This window comes from Thunnus albacares, chromosome 24 (assembly GCF_914725855.1).
Source record: "Thunnus albacares chromosome 24, fThuAlb1.1, whole genome shotgun sequence".
Lineage (NCBI taxonomy): Eukaryota > Metazoa > Chordata > Actinopteri > Scombriformes > Scombridae > Thunnus > Thunnus albacares.
The window spans coordinates 10,171,858-10,196,354 of NC_058129.1; the positions used below are offsets into that span (position 1 = coordinate 10,171,858).

Consider the following 24,497-nt stretch of genomic DNA (forward strand, 5'->3'; position numbering starts at 1 on the left):
GTCTCTGAATTTTGATTGTGTTCTTTCTTGACATTGGGAATAATAGTTTGACAAAATAATCTCAACTCAAGATCCACTTACTAGTTTTTCTCCGCAGCCTTCAGGCAATATTAGCAGAATGGGAAAAACAGGAAAACCCTCCTTTGTTACGACTCGGGGGTGTTGCTGCGTATTGCTCCTTTTAATTAGCTAAATTGATAATATTAGCGTTAATGTTGGATTTTATTTAGATGTTTGGTTTAGATGGTGACTTTGCAAGCCATTTTGCAGTCGGTAAATTCCAGATATCTCAGAATAACAACTAGGAGGCTGATGCAGAGTGAAGGTTTTTTCTCTCTCTGTTGCTCAAGATTACAGTCTGAACGATATGATATGTAAATGCAGCATTATGCACATACTTTGAAGTCCCGTTAGGTCTCATGGTGTGAAATCAGCATGAGATTGAGAGCTCTCTGCTTGTCCTTTGCATACACTTTAGATAAATCAGCAAAAACATAAACTGTGATGACAGTGAGTTGAAACAAGGCAAGAAAAGTGTCAGCAAGATGACATTTTCTTTTTAATTATAGCACATGTTTCTAACCAGCAATATGTACATATGTGCAATAAATATCAACCTCATGCTTTACAGTCCACAGAAAAGCCTCTTTCCAGGTAACATGATTTGAGAAAGTGCTGTCAACCAGGAGTGTCTGCCTCCTGCTCCTCACTCATTGGCTGGCCTGATGAAGCCCTTCAATGCTACATAATGCAGCAGAGTAGTGGATTACGCTGCAGGAGTGCCTTAAATAGTTTCTTTGGGTGTTGTGATACTTTTTCCCCCCACTGCAGTCATATTTTAAGCATACAGAGGGTGAGAGTTTGAGACTCATCATCTCGACTTTATTTATAGGACGACAAGAAGTTCTACCAGTTGGAGTTGGTCAACAGAGAGACGGGCTTCAACAAGGTCTTCAATTCCAGTGCCAACGTCGGTGTCATCAACCCTCTTATCAAGGTGAGTGTTGTCATATCCAAAAGTCCTGCGAGGTGAGTGGGATGAATGTCGAGGATCCTGTGGGTGTTTCAGCCCGTTTGAGTTGAGTGGCTTCCAAACCACAACCCTCAGACAGAGGAAATCACTAAAGCTGTGAGAAAACTGTGTGTCCTCAACGTCATAGATGCTGTTTTACATCCCCATGGGTTCGTTACGCGTGTGAGCGAGTGTTATATTTTGAATCTGTCCCACACACTTCTCGCTCACGATGCATGCACAAGCACAGGATTGCTGCATCACACACTTCAGTTGGCAAAAACACACGTCATTCAAGAGTTTTAAGGTCTAATGACGTCAAACTACACCCACACACACACACACACTGCCTGTAGTTTGGCGCAGTTATCCACCTTTCTATATAGTTGCCAAATTAAGTCATTGTTATTGAAGGTAATAAGGGTAGCTGGCATACAAACCTGCAACCATGCAGTGAGGAACAAGAACAATTCAAACATTAACTGTAATTGCACCTTATTCAACTTAAACGTTATCTACCACTGCACAGAGAAAAAGTGTTCATTTTATTTATAATGTTGTATTTTATGAATCTTCAAAGCACAAAAATCATCCCATTCTTCCTGAAAATCCGCAGCGTGTGTCATCATTACACGCTCTCTCACATCAGTGTCACGAAGACCGAGATCTCTATACAAAGCTGCTCATCATCCTCATTCTTCTGTGTACACAGCTGTCATACGTAGTGTTTCAAGCCTGGAGTCATTCACAAACAATAATGCTTGATTTCAGCCTCGTTCCTCCTCCTTCTCCTCCTTCTCCTCTTCATTCCCGTGTCGCTCACTGTGGGTTCTTTGTACTTGACTACATTTGAGTTCATGATTCTCTCACTTACATCTCCAAGCAGCTACATATAGGATAAGGAAATTTCCGACTTTGGGGACTCTGCTCTAGAAACAGTGGCAGACAGCAAAAGATCCCCCTCCCTACAAGAGATCCGCTCAGGGGACAATTAGAAGTAATTCTAGGTCAATTTCTGCATATATTTTCCACAATTCTTTTCTTTTTTTTGCAAAATGCTTTTGTTTACCTCTCCTTCTACAGAATTCATCCAGTCTTCGCTAAATGTGTTACTAAAAACGCGGTTTATCCCCCAGGTCATTACCAAATTGTTTTTTGTCGGCTTTCTGGCATAAATTGCCATAATTCTTGAACGCATTGTGCAACCGCAGCAGCAGTTGATGAAACGTGCACATACAAACTAAATGTTTTGCCTCGAAATGGTGCAATAGCAACAGCAAGAAATCTACCTAACCCTTACATACTGTTATACATATTCTGACTCTTCACAGTATCCCCTCATGATTAGTCTTCATACCAAACTTCTGACCCACAAATCTATTTCTCATTTATTAAGACCTCATTGGGTATCAATAATAAATCCTTAATGAAGCTTTCAGAGAGCAAAGAGAGTGTATTCTGTATTTATACATATATACACAACAGCCAATATGATTTCAACTATTTTCTTGAATGGTGATTTTTGAATTTTTTAATAAATACAGGTCAAATTCAACCCTCTATGTACAAAAATCTGTATCAGCTGCACTAAAATGAAAAAAAAGTTAAAATGTTACCATTTTTCTATATTCTGGGTCACTTCAGGCTAAGATATTGCTGTTTAGGGTGTTTTTTACTGCTTACAAATGTAAAAATGGGTCAATTTTGAGCTCAACAGTATGTGAGAGTTAAGTCACTTAAATCAAGCTGACTGACTTGAAAAGTACAATTGATCCTCAGATTATTTGTTTGCACATAGAAGTAAAAAACAAGCAACCACAAACACTTTTTCTGTTGCTTCAATGTTAGAATGAGTTGTTCTTTTTACTTTTAATTATAAAGTGCTCATTATAATCCACATTCCCCTATTTAGCTGTTTTTAGCAACAGGGTTCTTTATGAAAATGCTGGTTGGGTGGTTGGAGCACCACTTTTTTTTGCTATTTCTTATGGTTTCCATTGGTAACAGCTGCTAATCATCTTAATACACAGTTGATGAAGAGACAATTTGCTAAAAAAACGAAGTGCATTCCTGTAATACAGAATCATCCTCCCCCAACCCTGCCTTTCTATGTTTGTCTATAGTTAAAAACAGGCAGCCAATCAGATCACCGCTTCGCCAGCTTTCCTAGCCAGTCAGCTCTCCGATTCGTCAGCCCTCCCACCACGAGTCATGAAGGAGAGGAAGAGGAGGGACGGGAGGTGGAGGAGGTAGGACCAGGAGGCCGCTTTGTGCCTCCTCACTCCCCCCTCCAGAGGTCCCTCCCCCGGCTTACGAAACCCCTGCCACTGTTCAGTCCTCTTCCTCTTCCTCACCATCCTCCTCCTCTTCCTCCTTGTCCTCATCCTCCACATCATCCCTTGCCAAGCCTTGCTCTTCCTCATGCTCCTCATCCTCAGGAACCTCAGGTGCAGCATCAGGGCCTACAAAGCTTTAGGAGGTGAGAACTAATGTGACTGCTGCCTTCAGTCCACTTTCACTTCACATAATTCAAGGAGTGAACGTGTCCCCGGCCTTGTTTGCTGCCCTCACTGTCTTTATCTCTCACTTCACTTTTTGCTTTTCTTCCCTTCTATCCTCATCCCTCTCTCCCAAACCTGAAGGAGGGCTTTTTAAAGGCACCTATTGGCTTTTTGTCAAAAAATTGCTCGGCGTAAACCACCTCCCATGACAGAGTTCATCTTTTTTCTGTTCTATGTAGATAGACATTAGTAGATAAAAGTTATAAACGATCAAATCACACGTGCCTGTGAAACCTAGTCGTAAAATGTAACAAAGCACCGTTCATCTGAAATTTAGTATCTTTTAAATTATTTGTATAGAGGCATCTCTTGTAAACCATAAATTCAACCCTAACTACCAGAAAGCACAGTGCTTCACTTCAAATGTTGTAAAAGATCAAACATTTGCAAAGATTATAAACTAAATTAAACAAAATGTAAAAATGTAGGCAGCACTCTTGTCTGGAGCTGCAACAATTAGTAGATTAATTGATTAGTCAATCAGAAAATTAACTATTTTGGTAATCTAATTTTTAGTTGTTTTTTTTTTGAGCAAAAAGTGGAAAAGTCTTTGACTTAGTTGTGTAATCCTTTACCTTTTGTTGTAATTGTTTGTGATGTAAAGTTACAATTCTTAAGATTTCAGTCCTGGTTGATTTGGCGACACCTGTTTTTACTGGTATTAATAGTCACAAAGTGCGGTTCAATACTTCAGGTCCCAGAATTCAGGGGGCAGCAAACTTCTTCTTGAGCAACAGGTGAATCTGTTTGCAGTGTAGCCAAATAAAATCATGTTGTTTTGATAAAGAAGTCAGTTAATTGTCTGCCTTTTTCAATCATGCCATGAGAAACTCCGACCTGATTTCAAGCATGCACACAGCGCAAGTAGTTCACACAACAGGAGTGCACAGTAAAAGGAGTTTGTCACCTTGCTGAGGAGTTGGAGGTGTGTAGCCTGTCGCCTTCTTCATCTAACAGCTCCAACAGCAGTAACTAGTGCTGACTGTTGATTACTCCCTGCAATAATTAAAACTGATCTGCTGTCAAAAAGGCAAAAAATTATTATCATCTGGTATTTTTCGGTGACAAACTCATTGCTTTGAATGTGAACTAACAGCAGCAGGAAATATTTGGTTTGCATCAGCAGTAACTCAACACAGCCCTGATGCAGTGTTAATGGTGAATAGTTAACAGTGATTGTCAGTGAATCGCTCCGCCACTAACAGTGACAAGTTGTATATAGAGAGGTTGTTATGGAATTTAAACATATTGAGTGGCTATTGCAGAAAAAAATAGATAATATACCATAAATAGTACGAGCAGTTGGGTTTGATTTCATGGAAACCTCAAGTATTATATAATGTCCTCCTTTTCATAATGTCAGCTAAACTAAACTAGTCTTAGTTACATTTTGCGTAGCTTTTACAGGCACATCCAATTCATCATTTTGTCTATGAGATCATTGGAGCCGCAATAAAACCAGACTCACTCTACAGTAAGCAGCTCATAATCAACTAAAACTGTCTTCAGGGGTTTCAGTGGAGAGTTTTACTTTATGACACTGATATGAAACCCAATCATTAACGCCTGCCACCACATGAAGATACCCTCTACAGTTTGTTGCATATATTACCAAAACATAGCATCTCAGCAACATACTGTAAAATGTATCTCCTCAAAAATTAATTTTTATCTGTGACAACACACAAAAATTTAGTAGATCACGTTTAGACTTGGTGACTGATGCTGTATTGCATGGGAATGAAACACTGGAGCTTAATGCCATCTCAGCTCCAACCTGCATGGTCTGATCAGTACGTAGAGAGAAGAGAGGCACAAGATCTGCTTAACAGAAAGGAAAAGTAGAAAAAGCAGTGCCTTCTAGATACAGTGTGACTGAAAATAGTGATTTAACACCACTGCTGGAGCCTTTTTTATCCCAGAGCTGTTGATAAATCCGACCTTGCTTTGATGCATGCAGGCTGTTATCAAGCGTGGTTACCTTTGCACAGTGTGTGTTCTTATATCCCTGTGGAGTAAGACCTCCTGTGTCCTCAAACTGATACAGCAAGAGACAAAGCTGTGGAGGTAACATGACTTGGACTAAAGCCAGACTCAAGTCACAAATCTTGCATAATAACTCATGTTTCCTTGGATGCACTCACTTTGTAAATACTCTGGGAGAAGTGTCACTTCAAGTTCAACTTTTTGTAGCTGGTCTGTTTTTTTCAGTCAGCTATTTTTTCTTTCTCTACAACTTTATAGTTTCTTCTGTTTTGTTTTATCTTTTCGCGATGTTGAAGTGTAAGACAAAACTGAATTCCAGCTGCTGTACAGTAGATGATTTAAAAGCCTTACTTTGGTTCTTTCAGTTTTAGTTTAGGCTGTAGCCAATATGTTGTACCGCATTGATCTATTCATTTCACACAACGCTGCAGTCTAACCATTAGTCCTGGGTCAACAGAGAAAAATAATGAAGACATAATCCATTTTTGATTCATTATGCTTCAACATCACATTTCCCATTTTCCAATCATGGCAATATCACAGACAGAATCTTCTTTGAAATATACAGCAAGTGCTCCCTGTCATCTCTTTCTGTTTTTTGTTGCTTGTAAAAGAAGCCAACCCTGAAACATTGCACTCACAATCTGTCTCAATGGGACTTCAAACTCCAAGTGAAGCCACGAAAGAAATTACTGATTTAAAAGCAATTCAGCAACTAAAAAGTGCAAGTTGAAAATGTGAAACTTGCAAGATAACAGTGTTGTGCTTTATTCTCCCAGCCAAAAAAGTCAGTGGACACACAGTATAAGAGGAGATAAAGCAGTGCTGCTGGCTGCAGGCACTGATTATGAAAACACTGGCAGCTCTGCCGCTGGAGGGCGCAAGCTGCAAACCAGCTGAACAAAGGAGTTAGTTTGATATCTGAGTATTTGTTCAGAAATACTTATTACAGGAGGAGAAACACTTTGTTAGTTGGTTTTTGGTACAGTTTTTTGTGTTATTTTAAATTGAGAGGAGAAAAGTTTTCTCACTTTTCGATCTCTCTGGTTTTTTTTGTCAGTTCCCATCTTTAAAGCAGAGCTGCATCTTACATTATTTATTAATAGTGTAGTAATTTTTATGTTTGTACAAATTTATATATTAGTCTCTTGTTTTTTTCATTGGCATTACAACACTGGATGACAAATTTATGCTTAGTTTTTAATATTTAAGTCATGGTGATCTTGTTATATCCAACCACCCACACACACCTGCTCATATACCCTCACAATTTACCATCCTTTGTGCGAGTGCAGGAGGTCTCAGGGGATCTAGTGTGTAATACCCCCTGAAACAATGAATATAAAGCAAGTTTTTTCATCATATCTATACTTTAAAGCTTCCACTGGTTTGGCATGTACCATACTGCCTTGAGCACACACTGTCTCCCTAATTACACTCTGACACTGGTACTGCCCATAGTCACAATATACAAGTTCTATCCTCTTTTCTGAAAAAAAAAACTGTGTATCTGATTGTACATATCTGTATGCCTGTTAATTTCTGGCAGAGCATCTCTCTGTGTTTCCCTCACAGTCATTTTAACAGATGTTTTCTTTTTCTTCCCTCCCTCAGCCTTCCTGAGGCAAACGCCACAACACCGTCAGACCCGAGGGGGACGAAGGCAGGAAAAAGCAAAGAATACGTTGCAAAAGAAGAGGAGCTGTACGCTCAGTACTTCTCTTTCTGACAGGCAAAAAAATCCCAATTGTGTCAAAAAATCAAGTAATGGGACAGAGAGCTAAAGTTGGACAGCGATCAAACTGCAGGTTTTGAAAGCAATTTGGGCGACTTATATTTCAAATGTGCATTTCTAATCACAACACTCCCAACAGTCATGTGCAGGACTGGGATTTTAGGGCTACCACACATGGTGAGCATTGTACGATGATTGATTTGTCAGTGCATCATCATAAAAGTGTGCATGGTAAAAAGTCATTTGTTATTTTATACCATCTGCAATTCTGCAACACATGAAATCTGTATGAGCTCTAAAGCTGCACTAGGCAACTGAAGTTGTAAGAAATAAGTATAATCTTAAAAAGTTTGAAGGACTTCTACCCATAAATCCTGTGAAGTCAAAGTCAAAAGGTAGAATAGTGGTGATGTGGAGGTATTGAAGAGTTCTTCGCACTGCTCTTAAAGCGTTTAGATATATTTGATTCTCGCTTTGAAGTTTAAATTTGTGAATTCCTGTGCAGAGGAGATTCCCAAAAGAGACTAGATATCAGATGTCCACATTTTTCCAGCAATGCACTGATATTTCCAGATAATATGAAGAAGAAAACTGATATGTAGCTACAGTAGTTTTTTAAGTTGATAGGTAAGGAAGGGAAAAATTAGCTTACTGATTGTGATGATCTAATCAATTTTTAGTTAACTAGATTCTTAACCAGAGATAGCAGGAATATTTAAGTATACAAGGATATATTAAGGATAAATTAAGTTTATTACAACTTGAGTCTTATCTGTTTTGACCATCCTTCCTATGAATTTAAATAACATGGTACCCACTATGTTAATATCTGAGATCTGGGAACACATTGCTTAATCAGACAGGTTGATAACAAACAATCAAACTTATTTGGGAGAGTAAATGAAGAAGAACAGTAAAATTACCCAAACCTTTGTTGTTAACATCCATCACAGTTTACAGACTGACTCCCTGATTTAACTTTGATGTGTACTGCACACACAGTTTTCCTCTTCAATGAGGACAATGAGCAACATTGTAGGTGCACTCACTGTCAATTTTACCGCCAAATAAAAAAATGGTTAAGATATTGTGGCTGAACAAAATTAAACTGGGTAAGTAACTTGGTTTCATGCTGTGTTCCCAGATCTTAGCATCATAACTGATATAAATGATCAAAAGAACTACAAAAAGATACAAGTTGGAGTAAATCAGAATTATCCTTAACACTCCCAAATTATCCCAAACCTCGCTGACATTAGGCCACAGCTAAATTTTTAAACTCACACAAAGATGTCACAAACTGCAGTGTTCAATGAGTGTTCATGTAAGATAAGTTTCTCTTTCTATATACATCATCATGTGTCTTACAAGCCGTAATCTGACTGGAAATGCTACAAAGTGATTTTTGCCTTGATACTCGCCTTTAGTCTTTCATGCTGCGGGCTCATCTGCAGTACAAATATGTATTTAGGTAAAAGGATAGACCTAGCTTTAGATCCTGGTTGGTTTTTGGCCTCTACAGTACAACAAACTACAGTACAGTACACCACTATAATGACACCAGCAAAAAAAAAAAAAAAAGACCAACTTTAGCTTGCTGTCCCAGTGCTTTGACTGTGTACATACAGTATATGTTTGAAAGTCATTTTCAAATCTCTGAGCTAGCTGAGGGGCGCTTGATTTACCATTCCAGACGCCTCAACAGTCTCAGGAGGGGAACCATCAAGACAAATTGAATCAAGCACCCCTCATATTTTTATTATTCCAATATTTATAATGTAACAAGCTACTGTTTTTCTACGGTCTGTTTGTGATGCCGGTGGACCAGAGACATGCAGACAAAGAGTTCTGTCAGTGACATGTAGATGTTATTTGACTCCTAGGAACTTTTTTTAATGCCAAGGAGTGTTTAGTCAAAGCTACACACTTTATCTCATTACAAGCTACCTATAGGAGTTCATGTCGGTGACTGAACTCTTTTGCTTTGTGTCTCTGCCTGTGGGGCAGACCATAGAGCATGTGAAAACAGAAACACTATCATAATGCTGCTGTCACTCACTTGAAATCCTCATATCTCCGGTTTTTGGTGTACTGTCCGTTTTTTAACTAAGTCCATTCAGTAACCTGTACAGTTTCCAAACTGCATGGTCATCATCAGCCTGAAAGAGGCTCTGTTTCTTACTTATTGAAACGTGGATAGAGGGACATGAGGTTTGAGGGTTTGATTCCTCTCACACTGACACTACCGGGGTTTATTCAACACCACAAACAGATACAGATACATTTCAGTAGGAATCGATGCTTGTCTTCCATAACAGAATTAACGGAGGCCCCAAATGGTTCAGGAAGTGTTTATACTTTGCTTGTATACATTCATGGGTGATATTAGACAATCCAATCAAACCACAAAGAGTTGAATCCACACCTCTCTGACAAAGTCTCAACAAATATTGAACACTTTGCTTCTGTGCTCTTATATTGGATGGCATTAAACAGTTCTTTCATCTAGCCCCTGTAGATATTTTATGTAAGCACATTTTAAGTGATATATCCTTCTAAAATACCTACTAAAATATTCATTTGTTACATTCTGGTCCAAGTTTTCTTATTTTGGAACCAAACCATGTACATTTTTCTTTTGTCTTTGCCTTTCTCAGCCAGAATCACTTGAGAAATTTGATTGATTTCCTTTTCACTACAGAGAAATACCAGAAAGGATCTCATTACACTCCGCTTTTAGTCATAGGCCTTCTTCAGATGGACAAACAGAATGAAAAATGTATATTTAGACATTCCTGTAATTAACCCAATTTTAAAACATTTGTGTATCTCACACAAAAGATTATACTGAAGCGTATTGTAGTCTTTTGATATCTATATACTACAAAAATGGAGGATAAAGGATGTAAGGGGTAATATACAGTTAAAGGAGTCTAAGATTTTGGGAAATACGCTTAGTCGCTTTCTTGCTGAGAGTTAGATGAGAAGTTTGATATCACTCTCATGTCCGTACAGTAAATAATAAACTACAGCCAGCAGCCAGTTAGCTTAGGTCAGCATAAAGACTGGAAACAGCTAGACTGGTTCTGTCTAAAGGTATCAAAATCTGCCTACCAGTGTCCTTTGAGATCACTAAATAACAAGTTATTTCTTGTTACTTTATGCTAAGCTCAGCTAACTGCCTCCTGACTGTAGCTTCATATTTAACGGACAAATATGTGAATGGTATCAATCCTCTCTTCTAACTCTTGGCAAGAAAGTGAATGAGCATATTTCTGAAAATGTGAGGGAAATAAATCTGAAATCTGAGGGAAGAAATGGGATGTGAATACTTAGGAAAATGACATGAAACAGGAAGATCTTTTCAGCTTAATTTACCTGATGTTTTTCATAGCATCATTGTTTATGGAGTTTTGTGACTATATTTTTTATGTTTCTTTTTAATTACTAGGATGTCTATATATATATATATATTCTTGTGTTTTTTCATTCTGTTTGCCCTTTGGGCCTGTGGAAAGTCTGAAAGCTATGTAAATGTTTTTTAATTTACATGTAATTGTCCCTCCAGCACAGAGAGAGGCTAAAATCTTCCTATGTTTCCAGTCTTTGTACCACGCTTACTTAAATATATCCAGAACTTATCTCAGCACTGGACTGAACAGAAGTGAAAGTGATATAAATCTTCTCATTTGACTGCTCAAAATGAACCAAACTGTTTTGTCAAAGCAAAGAATGAAACACTTCCTTAGACCAGTAGCAGACATGTCTGTATTTGTGTCATATAGGAAAGACAGTAAATGAACTCTGAACTCTGAAATCAGTGAAGGAAACAGTCAGGTTCAGAGAATAGACTTCTAATTAAACATCTATACTCTATAAAAGTAACTAAATTACCAATTTTCATCTGTAGTTTTATAAAAGTCTAAACTTCTATCATGGTATCCTAACATCTGTCCCTTATGACATGAATACAACATCATGTGATTGATGCTTCAGTTATTGTATACTGACTGTCGTCAGTGCTAATACAATATATTCGATGGTTTACTTGTAAATATTAACCTTATGTAAAAAACCCCAGCAAAGAAAATGGACCAATAAATACATATGACAGTATCCTCTCTGGGATCGAAGCCCCAACACTGAACCACAGCTGGTTCATTCCTCAGTGCACACTGTGAAGATTAGATTAATTCAGCTATGTTAAATATTGACATTTTAGCTTAGACATCTGCATCAGACAATGCAAATGTCTTTTGTTTCTTCTCAGTTCTTTCTTAATAACAGATTTTCTCTCACAATCGCATCCAATTTTACTGCTACTTTTTTGTTTTCCTGCTGATGATTTCTACTGTCTTCTAAAAACGTACACACAAGCGTGAAACTGTTTTCTCAGCTGAAACCAAGAAGCACATCCTGGGGGACTGCCCCATCCAACAGTGATAGTTAAAGGACCATTCCAGTGTTTTTGCACATATGAAATATGTGGCATGTAATGCCAAACTTTCTATTGTGTTTTAGAGTTTTTAATATGTTTTCTACCATACTGGCAGCAATTGTTTCCATTCCTTTCACAATGGTATTCAAAAATCAATTCACAGAGATGTGAAAGTTGACTTGTGATAGATAATCCATTATTGGGAACAATATGTCTTTTTTTACATTTAAATAAGTTTTGACAGCAATAAAGGTAGATGATATTCTCTGTAGCTTGCAGCTAGCTGAATGTGTAAAACACATTCATTCCTGACCTTGAAAACAGCGGTTTTCACGAAGTCCATATACACATGGTGTTCTGGAGCTTTCAGTCACATCACATGATCTTTGTTTGTAGATGCATTTTGCCCAGTTGTCATGGCCATTTGTTCTGAGCACTTTAAGGACTTCTTGTCCATGTTGGCTTAAATGTTGTGGTTCAAAATGTATGCAGTTGAGAAAACAAGCTCACCGGTCCATTTAGGACCAAATAGACCTAAGCTAGCTCCATTTAGTAGCTGTTCTGGAGCACTTGTCATCATTACATTACATGATCTTCCTCAGCTGTTGAAGTTTAATATTTTGATTAGAGTTTGGCATTTAGGCAAACTCCATCTGCTGAGGAGATTGTGTTATATGATGGAAAGCTCAAGACCAGCTACTAAAAGCCTTGTTGTGAAAATGTTTACATGAGTTTCAGTAAAGGGATAAATAAGCATGTTAAAACACTGGTATGGTCCTTTAGGTTGAGTTGCGTTTACTTGTTTGAAATGGCAAAAGTGAAGAATATTTATTTATTTAACTGTTTATTTTTATTATTTCTTTGTTCCTGTATATATGTTTGTTTTTGTCAAAACCTTTACTGTTGTTTAGTAATTTATGTATTTGCACAGACCTTACTTGTAGATTGATTTGATGCATTTGTTTATCTGTCCCACACCTGACCAGTGTTGTTTTAAAGGAGAATATCACTCAGTGAAAGAATTGTCTGCCTCTTGTGGCCATTTGCTGAACTGCAGCTTAAGACACATCAGCATTCGCTTTGTTGCTTCATCACACTGCCTGCATCCATGTTTTTAGTCTGTAGCTATAGTTTTTAGTTAATATTGAGTGATATTTTCCTTTCATGTCTGAGCAGAATGTGGCATTGCCATCACATGACCTTTGTCCACCGTTACCCCAAGGTTCATGAAAGTATTTTAAAATGTACAAATGAACAAGCACTCATGGGAATATCAATGATGTTTCAACCTGACAGAGGGAAATTTATAGTTTTTTTTTTCCAACACTGCCATCAGCTGACCATCAGTGAACCATAGAACTGCAGCCCATTAAAACATTCAATGTCTCTTTAGTTTTTTGATGTGGCGATATACTGGCTAGGGCTCAGTTCATTTCACTCTCAACTCAGTTTTTCCCAAACTGGAGAGAAATTTAAAGATAAGGTGGTTGTACCCATCTATTTTCTTAAATAAACTGAAAATGTGTTGCTGATAAACATGCTGCAGTTTGTATTGTGAACTGAGTTGAAAGTGAATTGATATCACCCTTGTGACTTATCATTTAATGATGTCTGTCTTGCCATTTTTGAAGTAAATATATAACAATTATAACAATAACAATATTTATTTATATTTATATCATTTCTGTTGTATGTTATGGAACAGTAAAATTATGATTGTGAGATTTTGCCTACTGTTGTCCTCTTTTTAGTGTGTGTGTGTGTGTGTGCGTGCATGTGTATGTTTGCTATTTTTCAGACATCGTTGAATCAGTCGCAGTTTAATAAGAAATTTGAATAATGGTCATTTGCAATATATGATTTGCATTTATGGAATTTTGTATTTGGAATTTAATGTTTTGGGATCTTTTAGACATTTATCACAGGAAGACATTTGTCTCGCTGTATTTGAAGTTACTGTATTGGGTTGATACCCCGAATGTTTGGTGACAATGTTAACTAACAAGGGAAGGTAAGAAGTTAACATAAAGCTTTTTTATATCATTACCAACAGTTTCAATTATTTACCTTGCAGTTTTATTGATTTATGTATTCGGAGAGTCGTGTGGCATTTGTCGCTTCTGGGCCTCCATACAATACGTTTCACATCAAATCTATTTGGAAAAAAGTATTATATATGTATATATATATTAACTTGTATTTTCAAACCATTCACCATGAAATCTAAATGTTTCAACGTCAAAACTAACCTTTCTAAAACCTTTACAACTTACAACTATATTGGAAAAGTCAGACAGAAAAGAGGATAAATACACCTGGATCCCATCCTATCAGCATCTTATCTTGGCTGGTTGTTAGGTAAAAAACATGTCAGCGGGTTCTGTGATTGGTGGTCCTATAATTTTTAAAAGTCAACCAATCACATTTCACTTCCCAGGATGCAGGATATCAGTAGCTAACGGTAACAAGTACAGCGTCTGTTACGACTGAAGAAACCGGGGGTATTGTTGCTATTTTGTTGATAACATTGTTTTTATGACTGAACTAAACTAAAACATATTGAACTGGTGAAGAATGGAAGATATTTGTCCGGCTGGTAAACTTGTGGAGAACGTTTGTGGAGTTTGTCATCTCTTCTCACGTCAAGGCGCACAGGTGAGTCAGTGGGTGACGTCTTTATTTAAGCATTTCATTTGTCGCCCGGTTCATTTAGATTTTTTTAAGATGTGTTTCGTTACAGGTTTAAATATTCTTTCATAATTAAGACTGGGTAAGCTAATGATATGGCTGAATTGTCACATTTTCTTTTTTTTTTTTTCTTTTGATATATCTTATTGGTATTTATATCAGTATTTTCCCAAAAATGTATAATTAGCTTCTGCAATAATAAAAAAAATGATTTTTCAACACACTCAGAAGAAAACATTTTTAATTTTATTGACATGCAATGTATTTGGTGTTCCACAGTTTAAAAGTCAGGTGGTACAATCTTCCAAACATACATGAAGAGAACAAAACTGACTATTTCTCTCAATAACTCATAATCCCATTTGTATTATATTTTTACAATTTCAGTCATAGTAAATACAGTGCAGATACATAATACTAAAATGTGCAGCATTTGACATTTTTTGGCTGGACAAACGTCTTTGTAGAAGTTTTGTAATAACATATTAAGGACTTGAAATTGCCTTTTCAGATTTGACTTTATAGTTTATTTTGTAAACCAATGTTGCTCATAAACCAAAAAATGTCAGCATTAAATCAGAAATGGCTTAAACAGAAAACATCATAAATGAAATCACACCATGCAAAGTGAGCTTTCCTTCACAAATGATAAACCTCATGTATTGTATGCAGTATATGTCAGGCTTATAGAAGTGCTGTCTGTGTTTGAAGCTCTCTATTCACACTCAACACTCAGATGTATATTTTTATCTCTGAACCCCAAAGTAAAGCAAAAACAGTCCATACTTTACATAGTTAATTATAAGGCTGAAATGTATGTATAACATCAGAAACACCTGCAAGTAAGCTGCCTAAAGTTGGAGATGCACTTTATAGACCTACAGTACTTAGAATGATTTCTAAGTATCATATCAAGTAATATCTTTATAAATGTTAAGCAAGAGTAAATCCAAGGAACACTGAGTGTTACGTAAATTCAGTTATTTATTCTAACAATTTCCTCAATCTTACTCAACATAGAAATCACCTGCATAATGTAATGTAATGTTATGGCCATCAGTTCTCACTGTTTCTACTTTGTTTCTGAGAAATCATGTTTTATGTGTCAGCTTGACATGGCGGACAGCTCTGAATACTACAATATCCATGAGCTTTGGTCGCCATTGCTACGGAGAAGCTTCACTGAATCAGAGATGTATTTATTTCTGAATACTTTCTTGTTGCAGTCGTGACCAAAGCGCAGCACCAAAGTTACTCAATTAATCCAAAATGTACTCATAAATGTAATTTTAAGCTGCAGATTGTGTTATCAGTTTTCTTAACAGTCTAATCTTTAGCTTCTATCCACAGCTAGCGGTGCACATCACAGAATTTTAAGCTGTGATTGGATGTTTATTGCTAAAATGCACCATGGGAATTGTATTTAAAACTTCTGGCCTACATTTTTACAAACTCAGGCTTGTATCTACGTCTTTTTTTTATATCAAAAAAACAGACCATCTTCTAACACAGTTGTTCATCTGCTGTACTGATGATTCAACTGGAGAGCCTCATGTCCGTCCATGCTGTAGAAATGCTGCAACTGCGACTTACATTAAATTGCCTATAGAGAGAATGAAAAGGACTTTACAACTCTATTGTACAAAGGCAGAAAAAGATGTGTTTTGGGGCATGTTGTTGTAGGTCATGGTGTTAGCTAGTTGCATCTCCCAGTTTAATTACTTTTTGCCAAATGTGGTTTTAGAGGCTCTGATAAGAAAGCAGCATCGAAATTTTTAAAAAGCGGAAACCTGATGTCGCAGATCCATGTTTTACTCTCTGTGGTCTCTGGCAGAGGCTGACGAAAGAGGAAGTATTTGCTAGTGGGGAAAAAAAAAATCATTTCCAACATGTTTTTCTTTCTCCTGCTGGGGGTGTGGGTACAGGAAGCAGCATGGCTCATGGGAAATGGAAGTTAAACAACAGTGATGTGTTGATATTTCAGTGTTATACACATTGCACCTATTATTACTGAGGCAGCGGACATGGTCATACAGTATGTCTTGAATGGAGGGAGCCAGTCTCCTTTTGTAAATCAACTTAAATCATTGTAAAGGAAGCAGGATGTTAATCTGAGCAGCTGGCAGATATACATACATACATACAGTATATCAGTGAAGATTAAACTGTTGAAGTTGGGTCACTTTTTAATCACTCCCTTGGGAAAGAGGGGGGGAAGAGGAGGGGGGGCAGGGGAGCCTCGTCCACAGTAAAGCCGAGCCTCTGCCGCTCTCAGCTGCTCAGCAGGACGATGATGTAAATGAGCAGCAGGCAGATGAGGATGAGGGTGAAGTTGACGAAGAGCTCCTGCAGGTTCCTCTTGGCTTGAGGATTCACCTCGATCTGAGATGCTCGGCGGATGGCCGATTTGGTCATGTGCTGAACGCGCTCCATGGGGACGGCGGAGTGGTTAGATTTTGATAGACTCGGTTAGCAGAGGAGACAGTTCAGGCAGGCTGCTGGGCCTGTTTGGACTGGGAGGAGCTGGAATGAGCTGGTCAGGCGGATTTGAGGAAGTGAAATCCGGGAATCAAACTGCAGCTGGTTGTGTGGAGATGAGCTCAGGTCAGGTGTTTGAGGCAGCCTGGCCTGTAGTGGACTAGTTCTCTTCTCTTCTCTTCTCTCTGCTGGTGACAAAGAGAGAGAGAGAGAAAGACATAGAAAGCAAGAAAAGGTTGTTAGAGAAAATAGCGTGCAGTGTTTCACACATCAGCGCCCTCCTCTGGGTAATATCTCTTGGTTGTGATCTTGTGACTCTCCTGTATCACAGTACGTGGTGTGATGATAAGAGAGCTGCTCAGAGGCGCCAGCTGAGGTCTGATGATGTGTTAAGCCAGACTGTAGTAGAAGTGGCAGCAGCACAAATGTCATGACAGCAACGTGAATGACAAAATGTATGTTGACAGAAAAGACATTTTGTAATAACTGGCCTGTTAATCCATAACATATATCAATTAAAGCAAACCTATATTAGAGCTTTGCTGAACACCGTTGCAACTAAGAGATGATGATTGACTTTAAAAGGTAATGTAACAGTAGCACAAGTAGAGACAAGTCATAAAGTTATTAAACTCTGGCTGCAGGCTCTCTACACTAAATCCCTTTTGTCCTCTGATCTGGGACTTTCCTGAGATCAGAGTGACTGTGACAAGGTGACCGTGCATTTGCATTAGTGGCTCCCACAAACATCTTACCACTTGTACATCAGCTCTGCCAAGTTCTTTGCTATTTTTAACAAGATTAAAAGTCCTGCTAGCAGCCCCTAGTGGGCGCAGTGTTCTTTACACACTTCTATACAAAGGGGTGAACAATGTACAAGACAGCTTTGGATTCCTAGAGGCTTGTTGCCAGAGAAGTCTGATGTTTGGGTGGTAATCCAGGCATTAAATTTACTGATGTTGCACTAAAGCAAAGTGTCTTTAACTGTGCTTATGATCCTAAAGCTGCACTTTCTAACTGTATCTTTCTTTTTTCTTTGTTACTTTGCTGCATTGTGGGATCAGTACAGATAACAGGAGTCATTTTAGCCTTTTGATGCCTTTTTACAGACTTTTCAACACATCTATTTTTATCATTTCACTTTTGTTTCTTCCACCCTTAATCCGTCTCTGAGTCACCCATTATCACTTGACATTTTAACGCCTTTACACACACACACACACTTTCTCATACCCCATGGGATATCTCCATGAGAGCGTCAGCCTGCTCTGAGACTTTTGACCTGACTGAAGTGTCTGCTCTGATAGGAGGAGTTTTTTGGGGAGGTTGATCTCAAAGCCCTTGAGACTTGCACAGATAGTGTCTCACCTTGGTTGTGTTTGACTTGGAAAAGTAGCTTCAGTAAAGAAGCCCAGACTAAACCAGACAAGCTGAGTCCCATTTAAGGGTTGTCTGCTTTTCTCAACACTCTACTGCTACATGATACCATTAGTCTGCCACATACTAGAAAATTGGATTTGTGGTGTGAACCATAGGTTTCTAAGGGAAAACTTCATTATGGTTTAACTGCTTGTGATCGTCTTTGAAAGTTACTAGAAGCAAAACATAACAAAAAAAGGAAACTGGCGCATTTTAGCATCTTTCAGCTCATTGTTTTGGTTTCACATTGCACAACTTTACTGTTTTGGACTTGTCTCAGAGTTCTCATCAACCTCTTTTCCAGCAGAAGGCAGCTGTTTTCAACAAGAAAGCTCAGATATGTAGGCAACTGTTTGATATTAAGTTCACCATATCAACTTTATAAGGTGATTGTATGTCACTGTTGTGTTTTCACAACTAATCTTATGCAGTCAGATATTTTCTTGGAGCCGCCCTCTAGTGTCCATTAGAGGAACTGAAACTGAAGGCTCCTCAGGAGTCGCTTCCCCACTAAGTTGTGGTGCCTTAAATAAACGACAAAAATCTTCAGTTACCCAGAGACTTTTCTGACCCTCCCTGAACAACAGCTCACATCAGACCTAAAACAATAAATATCCACAATCCTTGGCACACTGGCACCCCTAAGGCACTCTGGGCCCCTGAATCATTCAACATCCCAAGTTTATTATTCCATTCAGTAAGAGAAATTAGTCTTTTTGTCCTGCCAGTAGCTTGACCTTAGGGTTAAATTGGGATCATCTTGTGTGTGGGCCTCTACAGTTAAGCTCAACACTGCGTGACTGACAACAAGTGAGTGACTGGTGCTCCACGTTATCCACAAGGATAACGTGGAGCACCACGTCTGCACACATCAGCGTCGTTATTATTCGCTGAGTGCTGACTGTCAAACATTTCAGGCTGGAAGACAGCCAGCTGTTCTTTTTTTTTGTGACCAGTGTGCATGTAATCCTCATTTCCACAGTAGGAACATGAGTGAAAAATTAATGTTGACAGTAAATACACCTGAGTTTACCTCTGTCTAATGACACTGAGGAGTCTGTGAGTCTATGACACACATAGCACACATATTTCCTTCCAAATTTAACCCCTGCCTAGATAAAATGGATCAAATTTTCTTCGTTTTCAACAAGCCAATGAAGTTCTGTCTGCATTTCATCTGGCTCCAACACAGCTGTTGCTCTGTCAGAGGCATGCAGTGATTGCTATGTTATGTAATGAACATAAGAGCATGCAACTGGACAAAACGCAGCAACTGGAGGAGTCGGGGAGGCTGGTGAGAGGCTGAAATCTCACTCTGTCACATCAAGCACAGTTTTCCTGTTGGCATGTTAATTAACAACACAAACTTTATTTAGGTTAAAGCTGAGGTTACACAGCCATGTGAGCATGTGACCATAGAGAGTCCAGCTATAGCTAAATACACTGTATAGTAGGGCTGCAACTAAGGATTTTCATTATCAATTAATCTGCTGGTTATTTTCTTGATGAATTGTTTGGTCCTTTTAAAATGTCATAAACTAGTGAAAAACAACCGTTACAATTTCCCAGAGTCAAAGGAGACTTCTTCTGATGTCTCGTTTTGTCCAACCAACAGTCTAAAACCCAATGAAAATTTGGTTTATTACAACAGATGACAAAGAAAAGCATTAAATCATCACATTTGAGAATTTGAAAACATCCAAGTTTGGGCATGTTTGCTTTAAAACTAAAATGATTATTTGATTATCAAAATAGTTGCAAATAAATTTTCAGTCAACTGACTAATTGTTGTTGCAGCTCCTCAGTGTAGGCTTGAATCTATTATGGAAGTGTACTAAGGTGCAGTACCATGAATGACCACTAGGTGGAGTTAATCTGCTTTTAAAGCTGCATCATCAATTTTTTGTTGTTGTTGTTTTTGTTCTGTTTTTGGTCACTAAAGGGAGGAGGAACTCCACAACAAGCTGAAAACACAACACCGACATATTTTCACCACATATTATATTACTTTATCCTTCTTTGTCTTAGTTCTCCATAAAATATCCAGTGTAGTTGTTATAGTTTTATAATTAATTGTGTCTAAGAAAATGAAATTTGGTAAAGTTTCTGTTCTTTAGGAAAGATAATCTATTAGTTGTAAAAGTTGTAACAGCACATTAACCTTTAAGTGTTAACAGTTTTGATGTATTTTGCAATGTATTTGCTTTTAGTTCTTTTAATACTTGTTCAGTAGTTAATTTACTTTCATTTAATGGAGATCTTTTCACAGTACTCTTGTTATTGTGTTAGACACTTGTAAACATGGGTGTAAATCATGTGTTTGGATGGTTATTACTGTTGAAGTACAGATAATTCCTCTGTTCTGTTGAAATGACCACGTTGTATTTTATTTATACACACAATCAGCTATTGTTAGCTGTTGTTGTCAAGAGCTAAATACCTCCAGTGTGACCAACAGAGTGGATGTGGTGTATCTTGTAGTTGGGAATGAAAATTACTGGCAACAAAGTTTCATCTCAAAAGTAAAAACCATCACAAAACAGCATGACATTTGCAGAACATTGTGTGTGTGTGTGTGTGTGTGTGTGTGTGTGTACTCTGAACACTTTTGGATGCCAGTCATTCCACGGGTGTGAGTTTTATCAGTGTGTGTCAGCACCACTCACTGTTGTCTTGAGCAGCAAAGGAGGCGACAAACAGATGTTTTTAACCACTTAACATTCAACTTATTTGTTATTATGGAGTATTAACAACTGAGGCGACTCATTCATATCAACACTGAGGACTTTTAGTGTGATTTGGTCAAAAAAATAGATTGTTTAAAACAAAATTGCTGTAGTATATCTTTTGTTATGTGTGGTACATCCTTAGAAAGTTATTGATTGTAAAAAAGTGAAGTATGACAGCTGTCGAGAAGTAAAATGTAGGTTAGACAGAAAACGTGGGTTTGCTGATATTGACCTGTTATTCTAAGTGGGGCATGGTGTCACCCACCCGCTGACAACAGCTGTTGGGTGCCAGTACTTTTATTATTTATTTATACATTAAAAGTCTTTAAATTTGTCTGTTTTCATTCCAAAAAAAAATCAGCCTTTTACTCGCTATAGAAACAGTATGACAGCAGGAAATATCAGTTAAAATTTATTTCCAAGGTTAAAAACATTCTTAATGGATGTGTGTTATCATATTTATGGCACAATCATGGCGATATCAATCCAGAATACCTTCAATTTCAGGTGAACCTATAGTAAGACTCACAACATAATAACCTTTAATGTCATTACAAGAGGTTGTTTGTGACTGATTTTGCTCTGAAAAATATAGTTTTTGCTGAGCTCTGTGCACAGAAATAATCTGTCTAAATGTAGGTTTGTTAGTCTTAATCTGCCAGTTTCAAAGGAGAGATAGTTACGTGATTATGTTCCAAGACTGGAGATCAAGGTGATAAAGTCAGTATCATTATATAATAGCCTGTGCTTGTTTTGATGATGATCGAAACAGATTTGTGAAATGACGCTATGGGATTAATCCAAATACTGTTCCAGTAACTTTGAAAACTACGCTAAGAACATGAAAGAGATAACAAATCTCATTGAGTTTGTTAAAATAATAATGGCCACTTAAAAATATTTATTGAATATTTACCAGATATTGCTTGTTTGCTCATTTATATATTTATACATTTACTTATACATTTCCCCTATATTGTATTGTATTTGTCAATGTCCACACTGTTTCTTTTGTTTTTTTAATGTGGATATTCCTCCTTGAGAGGTCATCTAAAAAGTCAGGGTAGAAAAACATCTGAAAACGCATTAAGATCATCACGGGACACTAAAGGTCAAACATTTAAACCAGGTTCCCGAATTTAGCCTTCCATCCAACCAATTTAATCAATTCTATGAAGCAAACAACATCAATTCTATTATATCAGAGATGGAAGACACTAAACAAAAGACCAATATCAGTGAAATCAGTGTTCAGACTGACTCAATTTGGCTCCTCTGTGTACAAAAATAAAATCATGTGCTTTGGATGGGAATGTAAGAAGTGGGGATGAGTGTTTATCTCTCTGGGAGATTGAATCCAGTTTCCATTCCCCCTCCTGCCCCCTTAAGAGCTGTGTTTACTGTATGTGAACAATGAGTTTTTTATATAAGAGGCAGTAATTCACACAGTGCTTCTCTGTATCTTAACATAAAATAAAGCCTGCTCTTATTCTCACAGTAAGATAAATGATGTCTCATTGTTGCAAAGTGTCAAACTAACTTCCTTATTAGTTAAGTAACTGACCGACTAACTGCAGTGAAATCTCATGAAGCCTTTATAGACTCGAAAAGAAATCTGCGTCATTAAATCCACTAGAAATAATGATACTTATCGTATTTTAATGGCTGTTCTAGACTTATGATTCACTATAAGAATCATTGTCTCATCATCTACTATATTACAGTTAAATCAAAATGTAAAAAACAGCTGTCTCTAGAGGATGCTGGTTCTTACCTTGCAGATGAGAACAGAGCTGGTTGGAGTTTGAGAGAGAAATGTCAGATATGCAACGCTCTCCAAGGCTGTTAACACAACATGAGAGAGAGAGAGGGAAAGGCAGAGAGAGAGAGAAAGAGAGGGAGAGAGAGAGGCAGGACATCCCATAAAAGATTTTAGGAGAGTGGGGATACCAAGGTTGTACCAGATCTGGTGAATTATACATGCAGCAGCCCACATCTAACAGGGCAGTTTAGTTCAGGAATTTAGGTTTGAGTCCTAAAACCTGAAAATGTTAAGTTTTTAAACCTGGCTGGTTCCCATGACTCATAATAAGTCTGAATGCACTTGAAATGATGTAAACAATTAACATACCTTTCACAAATAATATTAAATGTTACATATCTGCATTAATAAGAGTTTATTGTAGTTTCAGCCTAGTGGCCACAAATGGAATTGCAGGTCATGTGACCCAGAAACTTCATGTCATATAAAACTACAGAGAGCCTAAATGAAACCAGAACCTCCAGAATCTGCTCTAAAAGTAAAAATAACCTCATTTAAGATCACACTGACTTTTGTAGTAACACAAATTAGTAAAAACCCGACATTTGAACATACTGTAGCATTGTTCAATTCTATGGTGTGTGGTTCACCACAGATGTTACATTTTGAAAAAAACAATTTAATATTGTTGTTTTTAGCAGCCTTTAACAAACACAATTTCCCATAAGACCTTTGATACATTTTAGGGAGGGATAGACTATTTCTAGACAGCAAAGATTAGAGTGAAAAGTTGGAAATATGACATTATAAAAGAGCTTTGGTGGATATCATAGATAATGGAGAAACCAATAGTTATGATAATGTATTACATGCCCCACCACGCTGGTAAGGCTTCATGGCAGTTGTAGTTTTTTGTACACTAACAAAGGAGTTGTTTAAATAATGTAGCAGATACCACATAGCAGATAGGAAACCCTCAATGTGAGATTGCATTGAGTTACAGAAGCTAGGCTAGTCTGGAGGTGACTTTTTTTTTTTTTAACCAGCCTGAAATTTAATTTCAGGCTGGTTAAAACTTTTTTGCATTTCCAAATCAAGTCAATTTTATCTGTATAGCCTAATATCACAAATTTGCCTCTGGGCATTTTACCATCTGTACAGCAACACAACATCTACCTATCCTTAGACCCTCAGTTCACAACTCAAGAAAACCCTGTAACAGGGAAAAAATAGAAAAACTTGAGGAAGAGCAACACAATTTTGAGGCTTATTTCTTGTGCTTACTCGGTGGACTTCTTTGGTGAACATCTTTAATGGAATGCATTGGTTACCGTGTTTGGATCCCACATCTTTTGTTTAATATATCCATGAAGTGTCACCTGAGAACAGCCAACACATTACCTCTATTTGGCGAACAATAAAACATCATAGTTGGATCGCTCTATTGTCATCATTATCCGAGCTGGCTGATAGACACTTGGCAAAAGTGTTGTGCCTGCGAACAGCTGATCACACCTCTAAATATACAGTTTGGCTATGACCACACCAGTGAGGCCGCTGGGAATTGATCCTTTAGGATATTGTTGAGGCAGCAATGACAAAATAAAACAAAAACTTTGTTTTGCATAATTTCAACTGACATTATTTCACCCATGTATCCAAAAATCAGACTAAATCATTGATTTTCTG

The 24,497-nt window shown here is 37.6% G+C and overlaps 3 protein-coding genes across 6 annotated transcripts in view; 2 read left to right on the top strand and 1 right to left on the bottom strand.

Annotated features, from left to right (window-relative positions):
* The window catches only part of LOC122976325 (protein FAM184A-like), a 56,488-nt gene extending 43,032 nt beyond the window's left edge, over window positions 1-13,456 (top strand). The window contains exons 22-24 of one of the 2 annotated variants that reach the window (XM_044344733.1): window positions 893-997; window positions 3,136-3,491; window positions 7,174-13,456. In XM_044344733.1, the coding sequence (XP_044200668.1) occupies window positions 893-997; window positions 3,136-3,491; window positions 7,174-7,288 (576 nt within the window). In that variant the 3' untranslated portion in view covers window positions 7,289-13,456. The remainder of the gene's footprint in view (window positions 1-892; window positions 998-3,135; window positions 3,492-7,173) is intronic. The other variant, XM_044344734.1, reaches the window with a different exon arrangement.
* Window positions 13,457-14,179: 723 nt separating this feature from the next.
* The window catches only part of si:ch211-132g1.1 (T-cell surface antigen CD2), a 36,482-nt gene continuing 26,164 nt past the window's right edge, over window positions 14,180-24,497 (top strand). For all 3 annotated transcript variants that reach the window (XM_044344787.1, XM_044344788.1, XM_044344789.1), the window contains exon 1: window positions 14,180-14,387. The gene's annotated coding sequence lies outside the window, so the exon portion shown is untranslated. The remainder of the gene's footprint in view (window positions 14,388-24,497) is intronic.
* Window positions 14,645-22,926, bottom strand: pln (phospholamban). Its single transcript, XM_044344846.1, has 2 exons — window positions 22,821-22,926; window positions 14,645-17,086 (listed from the first exon to the last, which is right to left on the bottom strand). Exon 2 carries the CDS (start codon window positions 16,851-16,853, stop codon window positions 16,692-16,694), a length of 162 nt encoding a protein of 53 aa, XP_044200781.1. The 5' UTR covers window positions 16,854-17,086; window positions 22,821-22,926; the 3' UTR covers window positions 14,645-16,691.

Bases quoted from the DNA above. Each gene is read 5' to 3' on its own strand.
- pln (XM_044344846.1), bottom strand. From the start codon at position 16,853: ATGGAGCGCGTTCAGCACATGACCAAATCGGCCATCCGCCGAGCATCT.